At 40.8% G+C, this 24,131-nt stretch overlaps 3 protein-coding genes across 7 annotated transcripts in view; all 3 read left to right on the top strand.

The window, feature by feature from the left end:
* The window catches only part of LOC117546995 (C-type lectin domain family 12 member B-like), a 56,984-nt gene that overhangs the window by 22,967 nt on the left and 9,886 nt on the right, over nucleotides 1-24,131 (top strand). For 2 of the 3 annotated variants that reach the window (XM_034217449.1, XM_034217448.1), the window contains exons 5-6: nucleotides 20,440-20,502; nucleotides 23,990-24,085. In XM_034217449.1, the coding sequence (XP_034073340.1) occupies nucleotides 20,440-20,502; nucleotides 23,990-24,085 (159 nt within the window). Of the gene's footprint in view, nucleotides 1-17,164; nucleotides 17,222-19,011; nucleotides 19,072-19,533; nucleotides 19,707-20,439; nucleotides 20,503-23,989; nucleotides 24,086-24,131 lie in introns of those variants that run through there. The other variant, XM_034217450.1, reaches the window with a different exon arrangement.
* LOC117546997 (C-type lectin domain family 10 member A-like) lies at nucleotides 739-4,086 on the top strand. 3 transcript variants are annotated; one of them, XM_034217453.1, is made up of 7 exons: nucleotides 739-853; nucleotides 1,496-1,570; nucleotides 1,767-1,838; nucleotides 2,309-2,563; nucleotides 2,652-2,815; nucleotides 2,954-3,057; nucleotides 3,134-4,086. In XM_034217453.1, exons 1-7 carry the CDS (start codon nucleotides 826-828, stop codon nucleotides 3,285-3,287), a joined length of 852 nt encoding a protein of 283 aa, XP_034073344.1. In that variant the 5' UTR covers nucleotides 739-825; the 3' UTR covers nucleotides 3,288-4,086. The 3 variants fall into 3 exon arrangements, with proteins under 3 accessions (XP_034073344.1, XP_034073345.1, XP_034073346.1); XM_034217454.1 differs by having other exon boundaries at nucleotides 745-875; XM_034217455.1 differs by having other exon boundaries at nucleotides 798-879.
* Nucleotides 7,756-16,238, top strand: LOC117546996 (C-type lectin domain family 10 member A-like). Its single transcript, XM_034217451.1, has 8 exons — nucleotides 7,756-8,262; nucleotides 9,890-9,961; nucleotides 11,678-11,737; nucleotides 12,092-12,163; nucleotides 14,756-15,070; nucleotides 15,158-15,321; nucleotides 15,459-15,562; nucleotides 15,639-16,238. The coding sequence occupies exons 1-8, from the start codon at nucleotides 8,259-8,261 to the stop codon at nucleotides 15,769-15,771; spliced, it is 924 nt and encodes a 307-aa protein (XP_034073342.1). The 5' UTR covers nucleotides 7,756-8,258; the 3' UTR covers nucleotides 15,772-16,238.

The raw sequence follows: 24,131 nt of genomic DNA, 5'->3' as shown, positions 1-24,131 counted from the left end.
GTCTCGTCTGTCATTGCACTTCCTGTTTTATTTACCTGTCTCTTTTCAGAGCTCTTGACTTTCACACCATTTGTGTGTTTTCCCGCCACTGTGATTGTCGGCCTCAACCTTGATTGTTTCCGCCTGTGTCCCATGAACTCTTCTATAAATACTCCTCGTGTCCCTTTGTCCTGTGCCAGTTCGTCTTGTTTCATACAATGTCAAGAGAGCCAGAGTTTTCCAAGCTAACATCTTCAGTTTCAAGAGCCACATTCAGTTAGTCTTCTTGTACTTTAGTGTGGAGTCGTGCAGATGAGTCCAAGTCTCTGTGTCACTTCCCTGAAACATGTATTAATCACTTCAATGTTGCAGCTGAAACAGAAGGATTGAGTCGTGTTTAAATGATATACTGTTAGATATCTTGTGAGTTTCTTCCTCATATATAACAATATAACATATATCTGATAATTGGAGTGGAAGTGTAAAGTAGCAGGAAATTGAAAATTCTCAGTAAAGTAAAGTACATCAAAAATGTTGCAACTACTACAAATTCATAATTTTACCGAAAGCCAATCAGAGCACACTGGGCTTTTCAGAAGGGCTTCTAAGGAGACAAAGTGTTTGTCCTTGTCGTTTTCTCTCATGTTGCTCGTCAAAGTTATCAGTACGTAAATCAAGCCAAATAAGGGCAAAACTATTTGAGAAGTTGCAACATGTCTGACCCTGACGCACATTAAAACGTTACACCATAACCTCAGAGCAGAAGTCGACTGAAGAGCGTCACATCAGAGCAGACCCTCTCTGACAGCCTCAGGTCTGCAGCAGGACTTCAGACTCTCCTCCAGGATGAACAGAAGAACTCAGCAGGAAATGGGTAATTCAATATATTCTAATTTGTGAGTGAGTGTAAAACATTGCTTTTTCCTTTTACCGAGACATTGTCTAAAAATGTTCCTATTCATAGTGTTTCTGATTCTTGACCAGATCTGAGCAACAAAGGGTTTAAAATAACATTTATTTCAAATTTGATCTTTAAAATTGTGATTTTCAAACTCTGATAAACACAGAATTATAAATTCAATGCATTTGTTTCTCTCAGAATAAATTGAGTAAGAAACTGGCGATGTCTCAACATCTTCTTACGACAAAATCTAAAAAGTCAGATTTTAGTTTGTCTAATGGATTTAGTTTCAGCAGAAAGATATTTGTTTGTTATTTTAAAGAAAATGTCAGCGTGAGAACCGAACAATTCTCTGTGTGTGGTTTTTAGTTCTGCTTTAGATTCATATCTGGAGTTTAACGTTACTCGTACATTAAGACTCAACACATTTGTTATCTCTCTATGTAGAAGTGCGTTGTTGACTTCTGCTTCTGATCCCTTACATAACGGCTACTGTTTTTAAATATCGGTTTAATCCCAAAATCCACCTTTCAGTGTTTCAATGGTTCCTCGTGGATGCTCAACATGCTGGGAGTAAAACTGCACTCACATATAAATGATGTGTTTATCTTTCAGAGGAAATTGAAGAAGAAGAAGATGACTCTGTTAATGCCTCAAGAGGCGCTGTGGATTCAAAGAGAACCCGTCCAGGTGCATCATGAACACAAAACAATCCACATTTAATATTCTCAACATGGGATTTATGTAGCAATCATAGTGTTCAGAAAAGGGAGTAAAGAAAGTTGAAAGTGTGAATATTTAATTGTCTCTTTTTGTTCTACATGTATCCTAAGCATCTGTGACTGTCATGTTGTTTAGGTTTTTTAACTGAATTATTGTTTTTCAGGCCGGAGGTTTGTTCTTCTGATAGCAGTGTGTTGGATCGTACTGTTAGCCACCATGGGTCTCCGTATCTACTGTGAGTATCTTCTGAGTGAAAGTCAGTTCAACAGCTTGTATTAGATGTGACCTGAAGCTCTGTAACTCCGTCTGTTGATCCAACAACATCTCCCTCTCGTTTGCTGCAAGATTCTGCAATAGGAGGCTGAAATGTGTGTTAAGGGAAGTGTGTGTGTGAAGGGGGAAGTGTGTGTGTTAAGGGGGAAGTGTGTGTGTGAAGGGGGAAGTGTGTGTGTTAAGGGGGAAGTGTGTGTGTGTGAAGGTGTCTGCTTGTGTTCTCCATCATTTGCAAAAGGCAATGGTTTGAAATGTCAGAGCTGTTGTAAGAAGTCTACAATACAGAGGAGACCAGTCGCTTTCCAAATGCATGTAGCTCGTTGCTTTGTGAAGCAAACATGTGAACCCTTTCTTCAATGTTTATCAAGAACATTCAAACACTCAGAGACACAAGCATTACAGCCCAACACCTTCCTCTGTCTGTGTCTGTAGTGACCTCTGAACTTTCAGGAAACAATGCCGAGCTGTACTCACGAATCCAGGAGCTGGAGACACGGGAGAACAACTTGACACAGAAAATACAAAACCTGACAGCAGGAGTCCAGGAGCTGACAACAAAAAACCAGGAGCTGGAGAAAAAGACGAAGAACTTGACACAGAAAATACAAGACATGACAACAAACTGGAATGAGCTCAACGTCAGTCGAGCTCAGTGGAGCATCGATTCCTACTGCTTAGGAAACACCGGTATGTTCAGATCCTATATATTAGGTCATCATTACAATATTTTCAAAAGGCAGGCATGTTGTTGATTGTATGGACTCTGTTGTTTCAGATGATAAGTGTCAAGCTTGTCAGAAGGGCTGGTCACTCACTGAGCCCAGCTGCTATGTGTATAATGACGCTGAGACTGATAATCAAAAAACCTGGGAAGAAGCTCAAGGAGACTGCAGAGGAAGGAATTCAGATCTGGCTGTTGCACATGATTCAGAGGAAAAGGTAAACCCATTAATATGACGCAATTAGAAAGTAATTGTGTTTTGTGTAGGTTTGAACACACTTTGGGTCTTTAGGTCATTATGTGTTTTATTACAGTTTAATGTTTAAATATCTGACAACTCTCTCTCTGTCTTCCAGGAAGCAATCAAGAAAAACAGTTTAGGATCTAATGAATTCTGGATTGGTCTGAGAGTTGAAGATGGGAAATGGAAGTGGGTGGATGGAAGTGATCTGTCTGATAGGTAAGAGACACGTTACTAAACACTTTGAATACTAAAATGTATCAGCCTTTATCTAAACATCATGTTCTCTCCTCAGCTCCTGGATAGATCCTCCTGCTGACGGTCACTGTGCATTGTTTTACACGGGCAGAGACATATGGTACTCAGTGTTTTACACAAACAAATGGTCATCAGTGAGCTGTGGTGCAACACATCAATGGATCTGCCAGCAGAAGGCTCTCTCTGTTTAAACAAGCAGTCAGACTAAGAAGGTTACTGGAAACTCTTTGAGAAACAGATGAATTACTTGTGAATAAAAACAAAATTCTAAACAAAAAAATAAACAAAAACAAAAACAGGTTAAAAACCAGTAATTCCAGAAACGTTTCTCAAACTGGATACAAACAATAAAACACAAAAGTTAACTCATAATGTGAATTATTTTAAAATCGATGTGCTTTCAGTTTGACTTCATTTATATGGAGCTTGCTAAATTAATGCAAATATGTATTTCTTTAACATGTGATGGTGTTTTTATTAGATATGGATGGTTAAAATAGTTAAACTGTTTAGTGTGAATAATGTTATTCTATTGTGTTAGAGATGCAACGCTTCAACTCTGCAGATTATTGCAAAGACTATGGACCATGTTATTGTATTGCTTCTACCGGCCAGCAGAGGGCGCTGCATCACTTGATCTCAATACAAAGTTCCAGAGTCTGTTGAATAACTATTTTTCAAGATTCAAAAGTTTATCGTCATGACATTTAGAAACTACGGTGTGATTATGTAATGTATAAAACATGTGATCTCAGGTTCCTTAACAGTGCAATTAACAAGACATAAGAAATACATATAAAAAACAACTATACAAATAGAAATAGTGCAAGCTCAGGTGTTTAATAGTCTGATGGCCAGTGGGATGAAACTGTCCCTGATGCTATTCTGATGACGCACAGTTTATGGATGATTTGTATCTATCTGTATTTGTGTCTTTGAGCAATGTCTTGTTTCACTCTGTTGTCTCCAGTGAATAAATGTGCTGCCACACATTGTTGTTTTTGTGTTTCTCTTGAAAACATCAGTGCTTTAATCAAGTCTGGAGAAACAATCTGATTCATGGTGCGACCATTTGGATGAGAATAAGAAAGAAGGAGATCAGACCTCAATATCCAGTCACTCTGTCAACATCAGCACCAGCAGAGTTCCAGAGAGGGACAGGAAGTGGAGGTGAATTGGCCAAAAAAAGTGCAAACACTAAGTAAGATGTATGTATGATATGTTAGGGTTGTGGCGGCGGAGCCATGGATAACCCAGGATCAGCGGAATATGTGGAGACCGGAGAACATGAAACTGAATAGTTTCGTGTTGGTTCCCAGACAGGAGCATGTGAACGGGTACAGTCTGATGAGTCACTGTCCCCAGCAGGTGACCGTCTAAGGCAGGCATCCTCAAACTACGGACTCCGGTCCGGATCCGGACCGAACCACCACTGTCTCCGGACTCTGAGCAAATTATACTTTTTATATGTATTATCTCTGTATTATATGTGAGACATCGCCACAACGCATTCGCAACGAGTCAAAATTCTCCTCTATGTCCACTGCAAACAGCGCTCTGCATGTCTGACTGTTCCACTGTGTTCCACCTGTGTGTGTCAACGCTTTGGTCCAATCACATTCAGCATCCAGTCAGCGTTTTTTCCCCCCAAACAATCTGCGAATCAGAGGCACAGTAGGGCGGGTCTTCGCGGAATGCGGGTGGGAAACATGTGTGTGTCTCTTTCAACCTGTCTAAGTCAGAGCGAGAATTAACAACAACAAAAAATTCAGAGCGAGAGTTAACAGCTCATCTAGTTCCATCTGTACTGTAGCTAGTAGCCTTGTTTCACCTACTGGGGTGGCAACTGACACCCTAAAAATAGGCCTTGCCACCCCAGTTGGCAGCTTTGTTTTGAAAGAAAAGTTGTGGCTCATCGGACATTTATGAGAGAAAGTCTCTAATGTCCGAGTGCAAGTGAATGCAGCACAAGATGCACATCATGTAACCCCTCCCCCGGTCCTGGCGCGAGCGTGGACATACGATTGGCGGCGATTTCATTTTGAACTGGACGGCGCAAAACGAGAAGCATTCGGACCCAAGCACTGAAGGAATGAGGTATTTGCGGTCTACTCTGACAGAGAAGAGACTGTCAGTTTGGCTGTACTCAGCATTGAATCAAAACGCACTGAAGCTGTGATCTTAATACGTTTGTGAGGCGTTTTGCTGAACAAGATGGTAATCGCCGCATTCAGCTGTAATAGACATGTCAACTTGATGCTCTGCTCACGGATGAACATACACAACTATTAAGATGATGAACTTACGTGTGTAAATATATTTTTTTCTTTGAGGGGGTCTGCCCCCAAAAAACTGTTTTAAGTCCTGAGAAAGTCAAATCAGACGGTGTGTAAAACTACACTGCCCAGCCAAAAAAAAGTAACCACTTTAATTGAACTAGGCCAGTAGGTAAGGGCTTTCCACTGGATAATAACTGAAGTATAAAGAATGCATGACTGAAGTGATGGAGACCATGTTGAAGGCAAACAAAAAGAGGAAATAACAGGTCAAATCAAGCAAATCCCCCTCTCAGATTCCACAGCAACCAGAAGAACATAAATACTGGCTGGTGATTTGATTCATCAGCTTTGTGATGGAATAAAAAATGCACAGTGCATTTCCTTAGCTGTGGGTGAGTCCACTGACACCACTGACAATGCTCAGTTGCTGGTGTTTGTGAGTTTTTATGATGAGGCAAAGGGGGAGTTTGTTGAAGATGTGTTGGGCCTGACGAACCTCAGTGGACACACAAGGGGGAATACATTTATAAAGCAATAATGGGAATGCTGAATGAAAGAGGGTGCAGCTGTCTTTATTCATAACTGTGCAGCTCTTACACTGCGACTCTGAGGGGTCAAGCACAGACACAATAACAATGAAAACTGCTGCATACAGATTATTTTTGTTTTTGCAACCTCGTGTTAAGAATCTTGTTGCAATTGTTTAAAAGTTTGAATGACCGTAATAAACGGACCTTTGTCTTATTGAAACATTTATTTTGGACCTTTAAGATTTGTATTTGAGTACCCCTGGTCTAAGGCGTTGGCTGGAACTGGGTGAGACGTCGGGGCGCCCAGGCATGTTGAACTCCCGCCGATCGTCGCTCCCGTCTCCGTGTCTGGATGCGCCGATCCATGCGGGAAGTCAGTTCAAACAACCCATCCAGTGAATTGGGCAGATCAAACGACACCAGCTCGTCTTTAATGTAATCCGCCAAACCACGCAGATAGGCGTCACACTGGGCTGCAGAATTCCAGTTGCTGAGGCGGCTCCGGGTGCAAAACTCAATGGCATAATCCACCACAGATCCATTACCCTGGCTCAGGTTCAGTAGTCCTCCTGCAGAGTCTGGACCCACAGACACGGGTCCAAACACCTTGCGCAGCTCCGCAGAAAAAGCAGGGAACGTAGAGCAGGCGGGTGTTTGTTGCTCCCATTCCGCTGTGCCCCACAGTCGGGCTTTCCCAGTCAAATGATTGACCGTGAACGCCATACGAGCAGCTTCAGAAGCGAAAGTGTGTGGCTGCAGCGCAAACAGGATAGAACAGTTCGTAAGAAACGGGCTGCAGCCCTCCGGTTCCCCGGCGTAGCGCTCCGGAGTTCCCACCCGAGGCTCCGGGGTAAATCCCATCAGAGGTGATGCAGAAGCGGGTGTCGACGGCCTAGGAAGAGGCGCTGGAGCGGCCACTCCTGCCACTAGCTGCTGCACAGTAGCCGTTAGCTGCTGTAGCATGCGCAGCTAAATAGGTTAGCATCTGGTCATGTGAAGAGTTAGTATGATGAGCCTCGGTGGCCAGGGCGGCTATCGAGGCTTCCTGCCTCTGGAGAGCGTCCTCAACTCTCTCGAAACGGTCTCTAGGTGAAGAGGAGTGCGCTGGGTCCATGTTCTGGCCAGATTGTTCTGTCACAATCTTAAGGAGAACCCAAATGCAGCACTCGAGAAACCAAGGAGAATTGGTAATAAACTTTATTGGAGATTCCACTGGATCTGAGGAATTCCAACCGAGCAGTTTAACGCACCGGAGGAAAGCGGGCAGAAGGTGAGTCAGGGACAGGCAGAGAGTCAGGGAGTAAGCGAGGCGGTCAGCGTAGATACAGGCAGGGTCGGATAACAGGCCAGACAGGATAGTCGAGGGACAGGCAGGATCAGGGAACAGGCAGAGCAGGCAGATCGAGGACAGGCAGGGTCGGAACCGGGTAGGCAATCTAGTTTCAAACGCGGGAAAGACAAGCATGAGGCAAAGTACAATCTGGCAAAGAGTGTGTGTAACCCCCTAATCCCACCAGGAGCGTCTGCGCTGCGTTGCGGCTGCGGCGTTTTTAGCGATCGCGGCCACTCTTCAATGGGTGCTATTCCACCAGACCCGCTGCGCCGCGCTGCGCCGCGGCTCGAAGCGTCCCAGAATCTCCTCGCCGCAAGGAATTTCTAAAATATAGGATGAATCCTATTTTTGACGCAGCGCAGCGCGGCGCAGGCAGGAAGTGGAACGTTCATCCAACAACTGCGAGGCTGCACACACGACGCTCCGCTTCCGCAACGTTTTGAAACGCGCCTGGTGGGTTATGACGCAGGAGGAGGTCGCAGCGTGGCGCAGACGCTTCCGGTGGGATCAGGGGGTAAGGTGCGGGTTTAAATACTGGCAGAAGCTAATGGGTGCAGAAGAGAAAGAGAGTGAGCTAACGAGTGGGTGTGGAAAACAGGTGAGACAGGTGAATGGAAAACTACTAGTGAATGATGGAGCAGACTATGACAAAATCAATATTTAGTCTCCAGCAGAGTTCCAGAGAAGGCCAGGAAGAGGCATTGAGAGCATTTTGGTGACTAAACATACGTTTTTTGGGGCCTAGAAATCCATGGAGATCCAAATTGCACATTGCAGTTAATATGATTATTTATGAGGAAATCCAATATGTTGGATGTGTGACTCGGTGAAAGGGCCGCACGTTCTCAAGTTCCGGTTGAAACTATTTGGGAAGTATCAACATGACATGAGAACAGGAGATTAAAAAGATGCCATCTCCACCTCGAAGCAGAAGTCGACTGAACCGTCACATCAGAGAGACGCTCTCATCAGGACTGCAGCAGGACTTTGTTCAGAACCAAAGGAAACATAATCGAGGATATGGGTAATTAAAGAATATTCCAGAGTTTATGTGTGTTTGTGTCTAAGATACATCCTACTGTATTATATATTTTTCTTTGTCTTTACCAACATGTTTTCCTTGTATGACCATATATGCGTAAATTGCTTTTGAGGCTTGACCACTCCCTAGCAGCACATTATTTTAAATATCCAAATTCATTTAAGATTGAATCTTTACAATTATGATTGATCAACTCTGCTGAACATAGAGACATCATGTTTTATATATTTGGGGATTTTTGGAGAGTGAATTAAAGAAGAAGCTTGTAGTTTATCAATATGTTAACCCAGGGACGTGCACATACATTTGGAGGGGCTATTGCTCTAAACTGGAAAAGGCGCCCCCCCCCCCCAAAAAAAAAAAACACAAGACCTTTTGAAAATTCTAACATAAACTCATAAAATAAAAACACAACACTGTCATTGCAAGTGACACTCAGTTGACTTTTATGTCCAACTGCTAAATTCGTTATTCAGGCACATTTTTTGTTGCGGTCCATATCTCATTAGAATATCTAATGTAACTATTAAAGAAACAATGGGGACAATTCTGTTTTAATGTAGTTTTACCGTTGTTACTGCTGTGCAGACAAAGGTTACTGATAACATAGGGCTTCTATAATTACCTTAAATAAACTCACTAATTAATTAAACCAGTTCAATACGCATTATTCTTAATGAGCGCAGTGACGGTAAGGTATCTAATTACTTATTTATTTAGAATTCCATAACTTAATAACAAAGATGGTCAAGCTAAAGTGGAGACATGGCAGAAATCCTACAATAAAGCGGGACAGTGAAGTGTTCTCCGTGAGAGGGCGATCATGAAAAGAGAGCGAGGGTGAGGGAGTTCACGGAGCAGAGTAAAAGACACAGAAAGACAGAAGCACAATAACAAGTATATTTAGGTGTTTGTTTTTTTAAGTAACCGACGGTGTCAAGAGGAAGTAAAGTCCCCTGGTTTGTCCCCTATACTCTAACGGGTAGGAGCCAGGGCAGGCGTTTGGTGTGATCACCATAGCCATATGAGGTTGGACTTGAAGGGCTTTCCTTTGCTTCCAGCTGTCAGATTGTAAACAAAGTCACGTGACTGGGGGCAGATGACAGCGCGGACAAGGTGTGTTTCCCGCAGCGAGACGCTACAATACTAATTGTGGGCTTATCATGTTGATTCGGTCACAATATAAAACAAAAACAACTCTTGCTCTCTCCAGAGGGGCAGGTCAGGCAAAAATGGCAAAAGGGCCGTTGCCCGGGCAACATTACCCCGTACCTGTGCACGTCCCTGTGTTGACCACACATGATGAACTATTGTACTAAATACAAAATGTGCTCCATTTTCAACAATAACATGTACACATGTTTTATTTATAAGATATTAGTTTGTCTAATTGGTCTTTAATCTCGTTTTAAAAAGTCAGTATGATACACTTCTCTTTGTGTGTTTAGTTCTGCTTTCCTGCTCTGATTCTTTGCGTGACAGCAACTGATTTTACATCGTTGAGTTTGATTATAAACTCCATCCTTTAGTGAAATGGTTCCTCGTGCGTGCTGAACATAATGGGAGGGAAGCTGCATATCTGATGAAACAGTATGTGTTTATCTTCCAGAGGAAATCACAGGAGAAGCTGACTATGTGAATGCACCAGAAGGCCCTGCGGATAAAAAGGCACCGCGTCCAGGTGAGCTGTGAACACAAGCAAACATGAGATTTATTCCACAGTCATATTATTTAAATAAAATAGTGATGAAGGTTAAACATGTGAATATTAAATCAGCTCTTTTGTTCTATATTAACCTGTTAAGCCCGAGAGACCCCGGTTCCGAGGGCCTCCTGCAATATCTTGCAGAAAACAGTGTCTGAGGGCATGTTCATTTAATGAACTATGAATGTTTTATATCCATGTAACGAAGAAACTCATCTAACTGATCATTTTAATTTGTTTTTCAAAAAAAAACAACACAATGCTAACGCTGAGCCTCTGAATTAGCAACGAGCGAAAAATGCTAACAGATGACTGCACCGAAATTCACTCACAAAACCTTATTATTTTTATTTATCTTTGCTGCACATCTCAACCCATCGTTTCACATCGTGAGGGGACACAGAATCGATGGGTACCCTCATTATCACTCAATTATACGAACTCTCTGAGATAATGACAAGAACACACATCAAAATATATGGAGCTAGTTAGCCAAAAACGGCAAAATGGCTCACCTGTGTGGTAGTCTGGTCAAAAGTGGTCTTCAATGGCATTAAAACAATAAAAACGATGCTGAAGTTAATCCATAGGTTAATCCAATGCGTCTGTGTCACTTTGAATGATTTCTGATAATCCATGAGCAATAAATCTGCTTTTCGGTTTTGAGATGTCAAACCTAGAGACAGCTTCACTCTGGAGCAAAACTGGGTGAGCGAAGACGCCATCTTTTTGTTAACATGAGTGTGTGGGGGGATATTTCCCTTCGATTCTATTGGCTCTGACGGTCAGAAAGAGATGTCACATGTCAAAATCGAAGAAGGGGGGCCAGAGATAAGGAAAACCCACCCAAATGGCCCCAGAAGAGGTTTTCTTTGCTAAATCTGTCTAAAAAGGTCAAATATCACTTGTTTTGCATCAATCTTGATACAGGGTACTTATTATATGTTGTACTTTGGATTCCTAAAGCTTTTAGTCTACTAACCCATCATCCAAGGTTAGTTTTCACTATAAGTACAAAATATGTTTTGGACAGACACTATAATTTACAGTTTTTTACCATGTTTAATCTGAATTTTCTTTAAAATAAAAAACATCTATATTGATTCTGACTTTTTTACATCCAACTCACAGGTTTATCATTACTTTGAGAAAAAAGATTATTAATTTAACCCTTTTAGAAGGGAAGATATGGTCATTTGTTCTGGGAATGTCATTTTCGAGCCTGAGACCTGAACAACAGGCTTGGGGCCTAACAGGCTAACTCAGGGCAGATGTGTCTCTTCTTCACTGTATTTTGTGTCTTTGCTGATCATAAAATCCATCTTTTGTCTTTTGTTGGTTTTTTAATTTTGATTATATTGGGAGTTAAATACACATCAATGCACACAATCTATAATGTCTTGTTTTTCATTACTGCACATAATTTATTACAATTCTATTTCTGCGATTTCAACCATATTCAATGTAAATACTGCTCTAGCAGTTTCACATTTACATTTTAGTATTTAAAAAAGAAAAATGTATGTTATTATATTTTTCTTAAAATAGTTTTCTATCTGTGTTTTATTTGTATTTGTATGTATGTACCAGAACACCAAGTCAAATTCCCCCTATGTGTTCACCTACCTGGTAATAAACCAGTTTCTGATTCTGATAAACTTCATAAAAACACATTATGTCTTTATTTTTCAGACGACACCAAAAAAGGATCTGCCCCAGAAGGCACCGTGGATACAAAGGCATCCCCTCCAGGTGCATGATCAATACATTTCACTATTTAATACTGTTAACACGTTTAAAAAAAACATAAATGTAAAACAGTGAGATACTGACAAAGGTTACAATGGTTTAGCTATTTTTGTGGTGTGTTTATAATGTATTGAAAGCATTAGCTTAGCCTGCTAAATGATTTTAGGCCATTAGACTAAACTCCTGAGCTTGCACTATTTAAGGGTTTTAAGTATTTTATATGTTTATATATTGCATGTTTTAACCAACCAGCGGCCTCAGTTTTTAGACTAAACTGTATCCGTGTATATGACTTTAAAACCTTTGAAACCTTCGAAACCTTTGTTTAGGTTTTTTAACAGAATGCTTGTTTTTCAGGCTTGAGGTTTGTTCTTCCGATAGCAGTGTGTTGGATCATACTGTTAGCCATCATGGGTCTCCGTATCTACTGTGAGTATGGTCTCGATGAATGTCAGTTCAACAGTTTGATATGTGTGTTAAGGGTGAAGTGTGTGTGTGTGTGTGTGTGTGTGTGTGTGTGTGTGTGTGTGTGTGTGTGTGTGTGTGTGTGTGTGTGTGTGTGTGTGTGTGTGTGTGTGTGTGTGTGTGTGTGTGTTGTAAGATGTCTACAGTACAGAGGAGACCAGTCGCTCCGCCTGTTATCTCTCCAAATGCAGTTAGCTCGTTGCTAACTTGTTGCTGCTCGAGTGATGTTAGCCGGCTGTGGCAGACATGTTCCTATGGTTCACTTGTTCAAAGGACAGGTCTGTCTGTCTGCCCACATGTACATAGAAACAGTTTTAGTTGTTAACACTGGCCCTGTGCAAAGATGTATTTCAGAAGAGGTTTTTTGTTTTACTTTAGAAAATAAACACTTGATTTAACAATCTTAGACCATCAGTGCTGCTCCGTTCACATGTTTATATGTGTGTGCGGCTATGTTTTAGGATAGATAAAACAAATGAACCTGTTCTTTAATGTCACGATCTTAGTTTTATGTCACAGTTGTAGTTTGGTCTGTCTTGTCATGGTTTTATTTTGCAATTCTGTTCTCCCTGTGTCTTGTCTTCCTCCCTGTCGTTAGTTTCCCTGGTGTGTCTGATTGTCTGATTGTGTTCACCTGTTGCCCTTGTGTTTCCCCTCCCCTGCCCGGCTGTTTCTCGTCTCGTGATTACCCCTCCCTGTATTTCAGGGGTGGCCAACCCGCGGCTCTCGAGCCGCATGCGGCTCTTTGCCTAGTTTCATGCGGCTCTTCAGTTCATATCGAATTTTATATGTGTGAGTTTGGGGGAGAGACACTGACTCCTGACTAGTGTTGCATGGTGTACCGATACTTGAAAGGTATACCGCGATACCCTGCCGTTAAAAACGTTACGATTCCTCCGTTTCATTAGTATCGGTACTTTAAGAATGACGGGGAAAAGTACTCCGGTGAGAAAGCGCCGTTTTAATAAGAGCCGTGTGTGTTCAGCGCTCTGCTTCCACTCCCTGCACTGCAGCCGTGCCTGCAGCCCCTCCCTTCTCAAGCACGCTCGAAGTCCCTCCCCTCTCAAGCACGCTCTAAGTCCCTCCCCTCTCTCGTGCACGCGCTAGCTGCCAGAGCATGTGAGAAAACCAGAAGCATGGCTGCAAGTGGGAGTGCAGCTGCCGCTGCGCCTCGGCTTGTTGAGAAAAAAGACGCCAGAAGCGATGTATTTTAGCTATATCTCTGACAGTGAGGGCAAGCCTACGGACACCACGAGGCCCGTCTGTAAGAAATGTATTAATTTTATTTAATACGAATTCTTGTCATTTATTTGATTTATTGTTCTCATTGTTTAAAAGTTTGTGTTATGGTTATGGTTCTGGTGTGAAATAAAGCACAATAATTACATTTAAGACTGTTTCCCTTTTTTTAAGAAAAAGAATCGGAATCGCAATTCTTGACTTGGTATCGAAACCAAAATGTTGGTATCGTGACAACACTGACAGTTAAACCTGATATTTAGTAGGTCTGTTAAGTATTGAATACTGATAATTCGGACGTAATTTGGCTGGTCAAAGTTGTTCGGGCTCGGATAAAATAGCTCCGTTACTTTGGTCCCGTGTTACTTTCGTCCCGGCTCTCCCTACGTGTGTATGTGTGGTGTCAGGTGTCAGTATGAGAGGATGACAGCGCGTCTAATTTTGATGTGGCCCAAGAGCCAATCACAATAATACCTGCAATGCAGTGAACCAATCACCTTTGAGGGGGGGAAAACCTATCGTTGATTAAACACTATCCAGTGTTTCCCCTACCATTGTCTTGGAGGGGCGCTGCCCGCCAACGGAGCCCCGCGCCCCCCCTGGAATTCAAGGAGTTATATATATAATAAATAAAAAAATCTATATATATATACCACCAAATTGCAAATAATCTATAACTACTGTCACTTTTCACATTGAACATGTGCTCTTTTATTAAATAAACTAAACGCTTTCATCTTAAGTTGTGAGTTTAGTGTTTTTGACCCTAAGAAACACTGATGCATTAATCAATAACAATAATCCACAGCTCCTCTCTCTGCTCCAGAGGATTTGAAAAATATATATCCCAATGCCACAAAAATGCATCAGTGACGTGGTTGAAATCTTGTCTCCAGAAAACAAAAAACGGAAACAAGCGGTATCAGTGACTGTGTGTTTGATGTGGCTCTTTGCAATAACATAGAAAAAATGTGGCTCTTAACCTCTGACTGGTTGGCCACCCCTGCTGTATTTAGTCTTGTCTCTTCCTGTGTTCAGTGTTGGTTCATTGTTTGTCGTTCATGTCTCCCTTCATGTTGGTCACAGTCCCTTTTTGTTTGGATGCTACCTCGTGCTACAGTACCTGTTCATGGATTCTTGTTTTTTTCAGCTTTTGTGAATAAAGCTCGCCTTTTGTTCCATTTTGAAACCTGCTTCCCTCCTCAATCTGCATTTGGGTCCTATTTTCCCCCAACCCTGACATTTAATGTCTATTATGATCATTAATCAATCAGAGACACAAGCCTTACAGCCCAACACCTTCCTCTGTCTCTGTAGTTACCTCTGAACTTTCTGAAGACAACGCCAAGCAGACTGCAGAAATCCTGAACCTGACATCACGAATCCAGGAGCTGGAGACACGGAAGAATCTCACGGTCCAGTATGACAACCTGACACAAGCCTATACTGTCTTAGAAAGCAACAACACAAACCTGTCTGCAGAAGTCCAGGAGCTGAGCAAACTAAACCAGCAGCTGGAGACATGGAAGAACAACTTGATCCGGCAAATACAAGACATGGAGACAACCTGGAATGAGCTCAACATCAGTCGAGCTCAGTGGAGCATCAATTCCTACTGCTTAGGAAACACCGGTATGTTCAGAACTTTATATTAGGTCATAATAACAATATTTTCATAATGCAGTCATGTTGTTGATTGTTTGGACTCTGTTGTTTCAGATAAAAAGTGTCAACCTTGTCAGAAGGGCTGGGATCTCACTGAGCCCAGCTGCTATGCGAGCAGTTACCTTCCTTATCCTGGTTGGATAACCTGGGAAGAAGCTCAAGAAGACTGCAGAGGAAATAATTCAGATCTGGCTGTTGCACATGATTCAGAGGAAAAGGTAAACCCATTAATATGATGCAATTAGAAAGTAATTGTGTTTTGTGTTGGTTTGAACACACTTTGGGTCTTTAGGTCATTATGTGTTTATTACAGTTTAATGTTTAAATATCTGACAACTCTCTCTCTGTCTTCCAGGAAGCAATCAATACTAACAGCTTTGGATTGAATGGATACTGGATTGGTCTGAGAGTTGAAGATGGGAAATGGAAGTGGGTGGATGGAAGTGATCTGACTAATAGGTAAGAGACACGTTACTAAACACTTTGAATAATAACATCTATCAGTCTTCATCTAAACATCATGGTCTCTCCTCAGCTCCTGGATACCAGCTCCTGTTGACGGTCACTGTGCATTGCTTTACACGGGCAGAGACATATGGTCATCAGTGAGCTGTGATAAACCACAACAATGGATCTGCCAGCAGAAGGCTTTATCTCTCTCTGTGTAAACACTGCAGTCATACAAAGAAGGTCACTGCTAACTCTGATTGAAGAACATGAAATACATTTACAGGCCTATAAATGTAAAACTATGGATTATCGTACTTAAATACAAATTCCAAACATTTAAAGAGATGTTACCTTGTCAAACGAAAAAGGAAAGAAATAACATTAATTACATAAACTTTGCATAAACTCAATACACACAATAATATAATGTGGATTATTTAAAAATCAATGTAACTTTTAGTTTGAATTTCTAAAGGTCTTGCAAAATAAATGCAATTTTTTTTTTTTATTTCCTTAACATATTTATGTTGTTATCAGTCTGGATGGTTAAACTTGTTTGTGTTAGAGATGCAATGCTTAAACTCTGCAGATTAGTGCAAGGACTCTGCTATTGTATTTGATTGCTTCTACCGGCCAACAGAGGGCGCTGCATCACTTGTTCTCAATACAATGTTCCAGAGTCTGTTTCATCAAGTATTCTGACTTTGTTTATTGGCCCAGCTGACGGATCATTTTATCTATCTGTATTTCTATCTAAAAGCGATGTCATGTTTTACTCTGTCACCAGTGAACAAATGTGCTGCCACACATTGTTCTTTTTCTAGAAAGCATCAGTGCTTTAATCAAGTCTGGAGAAACAATCGTATTCATGGTGCGACCATTTTGATGTAAATAAGATAGAAGCAGATCAGGCCTCAATATTCAGTCTTTAGACCTTTCTTATTTCTAATTTCCCCTCGTCTCCTATCCTCGCATCTTAGTCCCGCCCAAAGGAGATGCGAGCGGAGGAGTCGAGGAGAGAGGAGGGGAAGCAGCAGGCGTTTAGAGGAATGATAAATCCTCTCCTCTGAGTGGTCTAATGAGACAATAACAGGCAGATGCGAATTTATACACACATATATATTTATATAAATATATTTAAGAAATAGCTCACGACCAAGGGGCAAACTCTGGGGAATAGCCGGGACGCCAATACGGAAGTGCCACACACTGCAGTTCATATATTGGCCGATAGGCGATGGCTGCAGAAAGGAGCAATTTCCATAGACCCCCATGTTAAAATGCCCGATTTTACAGCAGAAAATAACATGTTTCTACCGCTGGCTCCATACATTTTATTAGCGATATAGTTAGATTCCACCTTCATAATTATGGATCTGTGAGTGAATTGTTTTCTAACGTGACCCTTTTATTTATATTAGGTCTTAACGTTTTTGTATAAATTAGGGCGTGGTCACATTGAGTGACGGCTCTGTCAAGTGACTGCTGCTGCTAGCTTCTTGTCTCTCTGCTACCTGCTCCGTGAAGCTACAGGGACTATGCCTGCTCAGTTCATCCAGGGAACACAACTTGACCCCGGCCGTGTTTGTTTGTTCTTCATGCTTATATATTGGACTATTGTGACTCGCTCTGCGGTTAAAACAGACGGTGCATGAATGCGGTTTTGCGGTAAGTGAAATTCGAGTGCTTTATTTATGTGTTAATGATTTTAATCAGCTACGTAATGAATGTTAAGGCTTGGGTTAGACTGCGGTCAAGCCAGCCTCCACTCGGGAAAAGCTAGTCAAGCCAGCCCGCACGTGATATTGCGGTGCGTGAATATCCTATGCATTACGGTAGAGTCCTGGAAACACTGCCTTCAAAATAAAAGCACTTACTCGGTCAATAACATATACACCAAAATAACATACCAAACATATTACATTAAGAAATATATACTGTATAAAGTGATCAATAATTATTTAAAACAAACTACGTATAACTACCACATTATAAATGAGTGAATGTAAAACTTAAGGAGTTTCAAAATAAAATACCTTTGAAATATCTATTGAATGAGCTATCATCCCTCTGTGTTTAGATGAGAATAAAACAAAAACTGTCCAGTATCAAAGACTCATCTCACTCCAGGGTGATAGCAGGACACCCCATCTAGTCACTTAGCAAAAATCAGGACATTCTGATGTACAGTTTCAAAATAAAATACATTTGAACTCTCATATATGAGCTATCATCCCTCTGTGTTTAGATGAGAATAAAACAAAAACTGTCCAGTATCAAAGACTCATTTCACTTCAGGCTGGTAGCAGGACACCCCATCTAGTCACTCAGAAGAAATAAGAATATTCTGATGTAGAGTTTCAAAATAAAAGACCTTTGAAGTCTCAGATATTGGCTATAATCCCTCTGTTTTTAGATGATAATAAAACAAAAACTGTCCAGTATCAAAGACTCATTTCACTTCAGGGTGATAGCAGGACACCCCATCTAGTCACTCAGAAAACATCAGGACATTCTAATCTAGAGTTTCAAAATAAAATACCTTTGAAATCTCTGTTGTATGAGCTATCATCCCTGTTTTTAGATGAGAATAAAACAAAGAATGTCCAGTATCAAAGACTCATTTCACTCCAGGCTGGTAGCAGGACACCCCATCTAGTCACTCAGAAGAAATAAGAATATTCTGATGTAGAGTTTCAAAATAAAAGACCTTTGAAGTCTCAGATATTGGCTATAATCCCTCTGTTTTTAGATAAGAATAAAATAAAAAATCTCCAGTATCAAAGACTCATTTCACTCCAGGCTGGTAGCAGGACACCCCATCTAGTCACTCAGAAAAAATCAGGACTTCTTCTTCTTCACTGTGTCTTTGTGTCTTTGCTGATTATAAAATTAATCTTTTGTCCAATGGTTTTTGGATATCATTTTTGATTATATTGGGAGTTAAATACACATTAATGCATACAATATCTTGTTTTTCATTACATTACATGTCACTTGTTAGACGCTTTTATCCAAAGCGACTTACATACTCAATACTGTGGGCAATCCCCACAGGATCAATTTGGGGTGAAGTGTCTCAGGGACAGAAGACATGCTGACTGCAGTGGGGTTTGAACCTGTGACCCCCTGATCCCAACACCAAGGCTCTACCCACTGCGCCACACGCCTCCTCCCATTACTGCACATATTTGATTCCAAATCTATTTCTACAATTTCAATATTCAATGTAAATACTGCTATATTTTAGTATGTTTTTAAATATGTTTTACTGTTATTATAGTTTTCTTTAAATAGTTTTATATCTGTGTTTTAAATGTTTATTTTCTTTTTATGTATGTTTATGTATGCAAAACAACACCAGTTCAAATTCCTTGTATGTGTTAACCTACCTGCTAATAAACCTGTTTCTGATTCTGATAAACTTCATAAAAACACATTATGTTTTTATTTTTCAGACGACACCAAAAAAGGATCTGCCCCAGAAGGCACCGTGGATACAAAGGCATCCCCTCCAGGTGCATGATCAACACATTTCACTATTTAATACTGTTCACACGTTTAAAACAAACATAAAGGTAAAACAGTGACAGCAGGAAATGGGTATTTTCTAGTTTTAATGTGTGTGAGTGTAAAACATTGCTTTTTTCTTTTACCAAGACATTGTCTACATGTTTTCCTATTCATAGTGTTTCTGATGTGTGACCAGATCTGAGCAACAAAGGGTTTAAAATAACATTTATTTCAAATGTGATCTTTAAAATTGTGATTTTCAAACTCTGATAAACACAGAATTATAAATTCAATGCATTTGTTTCTCTCTGACGACATTGAGTAATTAGCTGTCGATGTATCAACATATTTTATGGGAAAAAAAAACAATTTGTTTATTTAAAATAAATCAGGTTTTAGTTTGTCTAATGGATTTTAGTTTCAGCAGAAAGATATATGTTTGTGATATATGTTTTTTTTTTGGGAAGAGGAAACAACCAGTTCTCCTATTGCGATGTCCAGAGGTTTAATTAGAGCAACACTTCTCCGTCTACGAGTCAGAGAGAGCTCAACAGAGCGGCTGGAGTGATGGCGGAGGGAGAGGAGGAGGTGAACTACGCGTCGGTTGTGTTCAAAGCCGGCAACAATCCTCCACCTGCGGGTACGTTTAGTTATTTAACAACTTTCACTTCCTGCTGATGATTTTGAAACAGAGCCTCTTTGTTAACGTGATCAATTCAATGTTGAATATCAATCCAAAGTAAGTTGCTGTTTTTAATGACCTGTAATTTAACTGTGAAACCAGAAACATTTAGAGAAACTATTAAAAGGCTGTTTTTGTATTTGTTTAGTGTGGGTGAAGAATAGATGTTTAACTAACCCAGCACATTTGCATTGATGTTTTTCAAAATCACAATGTTGAGTGTAAACCTTTCACTACAAATGAACCAAGAAAACTCACCATCGCAGTCGACATTTATATTTTTAATAATATGAGTTTTCTGGGTTCATCAATGCACATCTTTGGTAGAAATAAGCCTTCTTTGTTCATGTATACTAGTTGAAAACGTTTGTTGGGTATTTTCATTTATATTTAGCGACTGGAGATATATCATCACGAACACATCTATTTCAAACCAGTGAGGAAATTGCGAAGTGAGATAATTATCTGTTGAGTTTCCCATATCATGTCGTTTCCCTTTTTAAACAGCGTGACACAATACCTGAAACACAATCTCATCATTATGAAGCTGCCCATTTTAATGCATTTTTGCAATAAATCAATCATCGTAAGGCCATTTTTCTGCTTTATCAAACAATGAAAACAGCCTTTTAAAGTCCTTGTCATTTATTCTCTAAAAACCTGAGCATGAGCATTTCCTTTGTCCTTCCAGCAAAAAGAGGGGAGGAAACTGTGTACGGTGAGGTGGAGGCGCAGAACGAAACAAAGAACGAGGGTAAGTTGTATTAAAAAAAGCATTCAGGTGTTACTGCAACTGGGAGTACTACTGCTACCACTACTTTACCATAACTATAATTAAAAGGGAACAAGTTCACAAGAACTGTTCTAAAGTTTATATCTGTAGTGCTTTGTCAGTAACCCTAGCACTCTAACAAAGCCGTAACATATTGGGAGTGTGCAGTGTGACAAATGTCAACGTCTTGCAGACGGGGCATCCTGGTCTTATTAAAAAATGATGGTGGAAAGCTGCACTGTCTTTTCTCCCGTTTGTTTTTGACTTATCAAAAATAGGTTATGATCATAGTATGCACAAGTCTTTATGTCAATTCACTGACTTGAAGTTACAAGAGTACTTTTTTAAGTATTCTTCTGGTCCTTTAGTAAAACAACATCACATGTCACTTGTTAGACGCTTTTATCCAAAGCGACTTACATCCTCAATACTGTGGGCAATCCCCACAGGAGCAACTTGGGGTGAAGTGTCTCAGGGACACAACGACATGCTGACTGCAGTGGGGTTTGAACCTGTGACCCCCTGATCCGAACACCCACGCACAACCCACTGCACCACACGCCTCTACGACTCCACGACTTATACCATGCGGTAAAATTATCCTTTACAAGTAGAAGTACAGCATTGAAAATGTTACTTGAGTAAAAGTAAGTAAGTATAAAAAGCAAAATGGACTTAAAGTAATCAATGTACACGACACAGAAAAGTTCAAAATTAAAGAAAAAACACCCAAACACCGGTTCTAATTAAATTAAATAAACTTAAATGTGTGCAGATTCCAATTAAGTTTATTTATAATCTAGTTTTTCAGATTGTTCATCTGCTCATATTTATAACAACACATTATATTTGAAAAAGAATAATGCTTCTGAATTATTAAACTATAAATGTAGTGGAGTAATTTATATGATACCTTTGAATTGTAGTTGAGTTAAATCATACAGTGGCATGAAAAGAAAATACTCAAGTAAAGTACAAGTACCTCAAATTTGCACTTAAGTACAGTTTGATTAAATGTATACAGTAACATTCTACCACTGCCTTTTACTAAACTTTATCAAGTGGTTGTGTTGCTTTTTACGGGGGTTTATCTGTAACGTTATTAACGTGTTAAAAACTGTGAATTAATCTGTGACTAAATATGAGGTTCGTTTTTAGGAAATCTCTTGCGAACGGTTATTTTGAGATTGAACTTTTGTGTTGTACTGCAATAATGTTACAGTGACTAATACTCAAGACCTACGGTAACTCTCACTGAACACTTTTAGCAAAGTACATGAAGCAGTTTCTCAAAACACAACTCTTTAAGTCGGCCCTTTAACAACAGTCAGGTGCCTGTTTAAATATGTGAACAATCTTTCGCTGTCCATATCACTCCTTTTGTTCATTTAGGCCATTTCTCATACAATGTAAGTGATAGGGGACCAAATGCACTCCTTTGTTCTGAACTGTATTCCAAAGTTTGACTGGGTTACGGCCGCCGCCTCCCCGGTCCTGGTAACTTTGTTTTGAATGACTCTTATGTAAATGCACTGTGCGGTTGCCCTGATTTCATTGGCTACCCATCTCCTGGTCCGCTCCCGAAGAATGTGATTGGAGCAAGCCGGGCCCGACGCGCTCCAATCCCAGCACACATGCGGCGCACACTAGAGATGGCAAATCCGGATCCTTTTATGGACTCTGAGTCAGTCATTGAAGAGATCCGGATCATACGAGTCCTTTGAGTCATATGAGTCAGCATCACCAAGCGCGTAGAAATCCTACCGGTGAAACCGAAAAGTTGTTGCATTTCACGAGCATATTAAACTAACGTTACAACTAACTAACTAACGTTACGTAACGTTACTCCGCTACACAGTGTCTTTTGCTTTAATAAAAAATGTTGATCACAAAAAAAGGATTATTTGGCGATTTGGCGAATCTGAGTCTGCTGTTGACTCGTGCATGAGGACGAGTCTGCTGGATCTCTGGATCTGCTGCTATACGGGTACGGCTCTGAGTCCGCTCGAGTCTGCTATGTTTTGCACAGTGAGTCAGGATTTGCGAATCTCTGTGTCTGCTGCACAGACAGTGCACAATAGCCGCGGAAAGTAGGGGTGCTGGAGGCGGGGCTGCGAATGGTGTGCATTTGAAAAACTTCATGTTACTGTTGTTGAAATCTCTCCCCACTTTTTTCCGCACCCCCTAAGTAAAATGACTTCCCAGTTCCCGCGGCTATGATCGTGCATGACGAGTCTGGATCATGGATGTATGGTCTGGATCTGCTGGATCGGTTACGGCTCTGAGTCCCCACGACTCACGAGTCTGCAGGAAGTGAAGGAAGTTCCCTTGATTCAGTGAGTCAGGATTTGCGAATCTGAGTCTGCTGTTGACTCGTGCATGATGAGTCTGCCTGGATCTCTGGATCTCTGGATCTGCTACGGTTACGGCTCTGAGTCCGCACGAGTCTGCAGGAAGTTTCACTGATCCGCGTCCACTCCCCTGAGCCAAACGATAACTTCTGGCAGCTATCCTACTTGCTAAAGGCTAGGCAGATGGACTGGGGTACGTTGTAATGTGATTTTACATGTTATATGTTATAAGGAGAGCAGCGAGTGACGCAATTTATAGTTTGAATTTGTACGTCACCAGGTGTAGGACTCAAAGGACTCGGGTTAATGGAGAGGGGAGACTCGTCACGACCAGCTCATTACTAGGATCCGGGTTAATGATCCGGATGAATCAGGACTCACCCATCTCTAGCGCACACCTTCCGGAGACGACTACAAATCCTGTGGACAGCGATCAGTCGGGAGGCTCTGTTATGTGAACAGACGCCTCTCGTTACGTGCTCTTCGATTGTGTGCACATTCTGTTAGCGGTGGTTAACTCGTGTGGTCCGTAATTAGTGTAGTATTGATGTGATTAGATGTGTTTAGATTAGGATAATATTACGTTGACTGTGGTCATTTAGTTTAGCTGTGTTTTCCCACAGCCTCCTTTTCGTTAGTCTGTACCACTTTGATAGTGAGGGTTGTTTTGTTGCTAACTTGTTTATTAGTGTCTATTCCCTTGTATTTACATAGGCTCCCTTATTAGAGTCCTCTCTTTGTTGGTGCCTCATTTAAATCAGCGCCCTTTTGTCCCTTTTGTTTGTCCAGGCCTTCCATCTTTGTTACACATTATTTAATAAACTCTTTATAATTATTACCAATTCCAACTGGTGTGTGTTGCATTTCCTCATCCCCTAGTGGGGATGTAACAGACTGGCTAATATAAGGTTCAAGCATCTGAGTTATTCAAATCAACTTGGTATCCTTTCCTGTCTTTTACCTTTTACTCTCATAAAAAAAGAAGATCCATCTGCATTTACCATACTGTATACTGTCCTAGTTGAAAAGTGACACAATATCTGTACTAAGGAGACTGTAACTTTGAAAGGTACCACTCTTCATCTGGAAAGTTAATGTGATTCATTTGTGTTGTTTAGACTCAGCAGGACGTCGGCGCTTTCAGCACTTGTCTTGTTGTTTGGGGATTCTCTGTGTCATTCTGCTGGGTGGCATCATCGGAGTCTGCGTCTACCGTAAGTACACAAAACAGGAAGTGCATTATCTCACACTTAGACATGA

The sequence above is a fragment of the Gymnodraco acuticeps genome, unplaced genomic scaffold (genome assembly GCF_902827175.1).
Source record: "Gymnodraco acuticeps unplaced genomic scaffold, fGymAcu1.1, whole genome shotgun sequence".
NCBI classification, from domain to species: domain Eukaryota; kingdom Metazoa; phylum Chordata; class Actinopteri; order Perciformes; family Bathydraconidae; genus Gymnodraco; species Gymnodraco acuticeps.
The sequence above is the reverse complement of the archived record's forward strand: the minus strand, read 5'-3'. Positions and strand labels throughout refer to the sequence as shown.